Source organism: Carlito syrichta, unplaced genomic scaffold, assembly GCF_000164805.1.
Source record: "Carlito syrichta isolate Samal-C Ts95f unplaced genomic scaffold, Tarsius_syrichta-2.0.1 Scaffold309773, whole genome shotgun sequence".
In the NCBI taxonomy this organism is placed as follows: Eukaryota; Metazoa; Chordata; class Mammalia; order Primates; family Tarsiidae; genus Carlito; species Carlito syrichta.
This window is the reverse complement of record NW_007253869.1, coordinates 565,787-566,824: the sequence shown is the minus strand read 5'-3', so window position 1 is coordinate 566,824 and position 1,038 is coordinate 565,787. Positions and strand designations below refer to the sequence as shown.

At 74.5% G+C, this 1,038-nt stretch overlaps 1 protein-coding gene across 1 annotated transcript in view; it reads right to left on the bottom strand.

The window, feature by feature from the left end:
• Positions 1–37: 37 nt before the first annotated feature.
• Positions 38–1,038, bottom strand: part of PPP1R3E (protein phosphatase 1 regulatory subunit 3E) — a 1,170-nt gene continuing 169 nt past the window's right edge. The window contains 2 exon segments of the mRNA XM_021717468.1: positions 38–524; positions 853–1,038. The exon segment at positions 853–1,038 is cut by the window's right edge and continues 20 nt beyond it. Of these exon segments, the coding sequence (XP_021573143.1) occupies positions 102–524; positions 853–1,038 (609 nt within the window). The 3' untranslated portion in view covers positions 38–101.

Genomic DNA, 1,038 nt, shown 5'->3' with positions numbered 1-1,038 from the left:
CCCCCTCCCCCCTCGCCCCCCTCCGACGGCTCCCGCCACATCGGGGTCCCCCGTCCCCGGTGCCTTCGGATTCTTCCGCGACCGGCCGCAGGCGCCTCGTCTCAGAGGAAGTGGACCCAGCCCTGGGGCTCCGGAGCTCCGCCACTGCCCGGGTGTTCCGGCCCACGGAGCGCATAGTCCCGGCCGCCGTTGTTGTCCCAGAACTCGTGACCCGTCACACGGTAGCGCAAGGCGAACAGCAGGGCGCCCCCGACCGGCGGCGCCGGCAGGCGGAAGGCGAAGCGGTCGGCGCGCGGCGGGGGCGGGGCCGGGCCGGCGTAGGCGGCGGGGGCCTCGCGTTGGATCCACCAGCCGTCGGCGCTCCAGCGCACGCTCACGCGCTTCTCGTAGGCCAGGTCCAGCACGCGCGCGCTCCCGGCCACGCCCAGCGGGCCCGCCTCTGCGCGCTCCAGGCAGATGCGCTGCGCTTGCAAGCGAGCGGCGAAACCGGGCTCGCGGGCCGGTTCCAGAGCAGCGCGCGCCTCCTGGGGAAAGAGCGGGGGGGAGGGGAAGGAGGAGGAGGCGGAGAAGCGGGAGAGAACCCGCGGGGAGGAGGACGGAGAGACGGGAGGCGGGGTCAGAGCCAGGCACCGGGCCAATCAGACGCCGACCTCGGCCTGCGGGCCGGCAGGGTGGGGCCCAGCCGCTAGCGTGGCCTAGAGCCGCTCGCGAATGGGGACTTTGGAAGGGAAGAGCCGGCGCGAGCCCGGAAATGGGGGTGGAGATGGGTGTTCCTCGACAAATCCACTCCCACTCGCCCGCCGCAGCAGGCTGGGAAAAGTCCCGGGGAGGGGGCGTGTCCCCGCCGCCTACCTGGAGGCCGCGGGCGCGGGGCTGGCACGGCGCGAAGTGGCGGAGCGCGTCCCTCTGCAGTTGCACCTGCACGTGGCGGGGCACCCGGGGCAGCTCTCCCGGACGGAAGCGGCGCACGGCGGCCAGCTCCAACCCCAGTGCGTCGGCGAAACGCACTCTCTTGCGGGTGTCTGGGCTGCGGCTGCG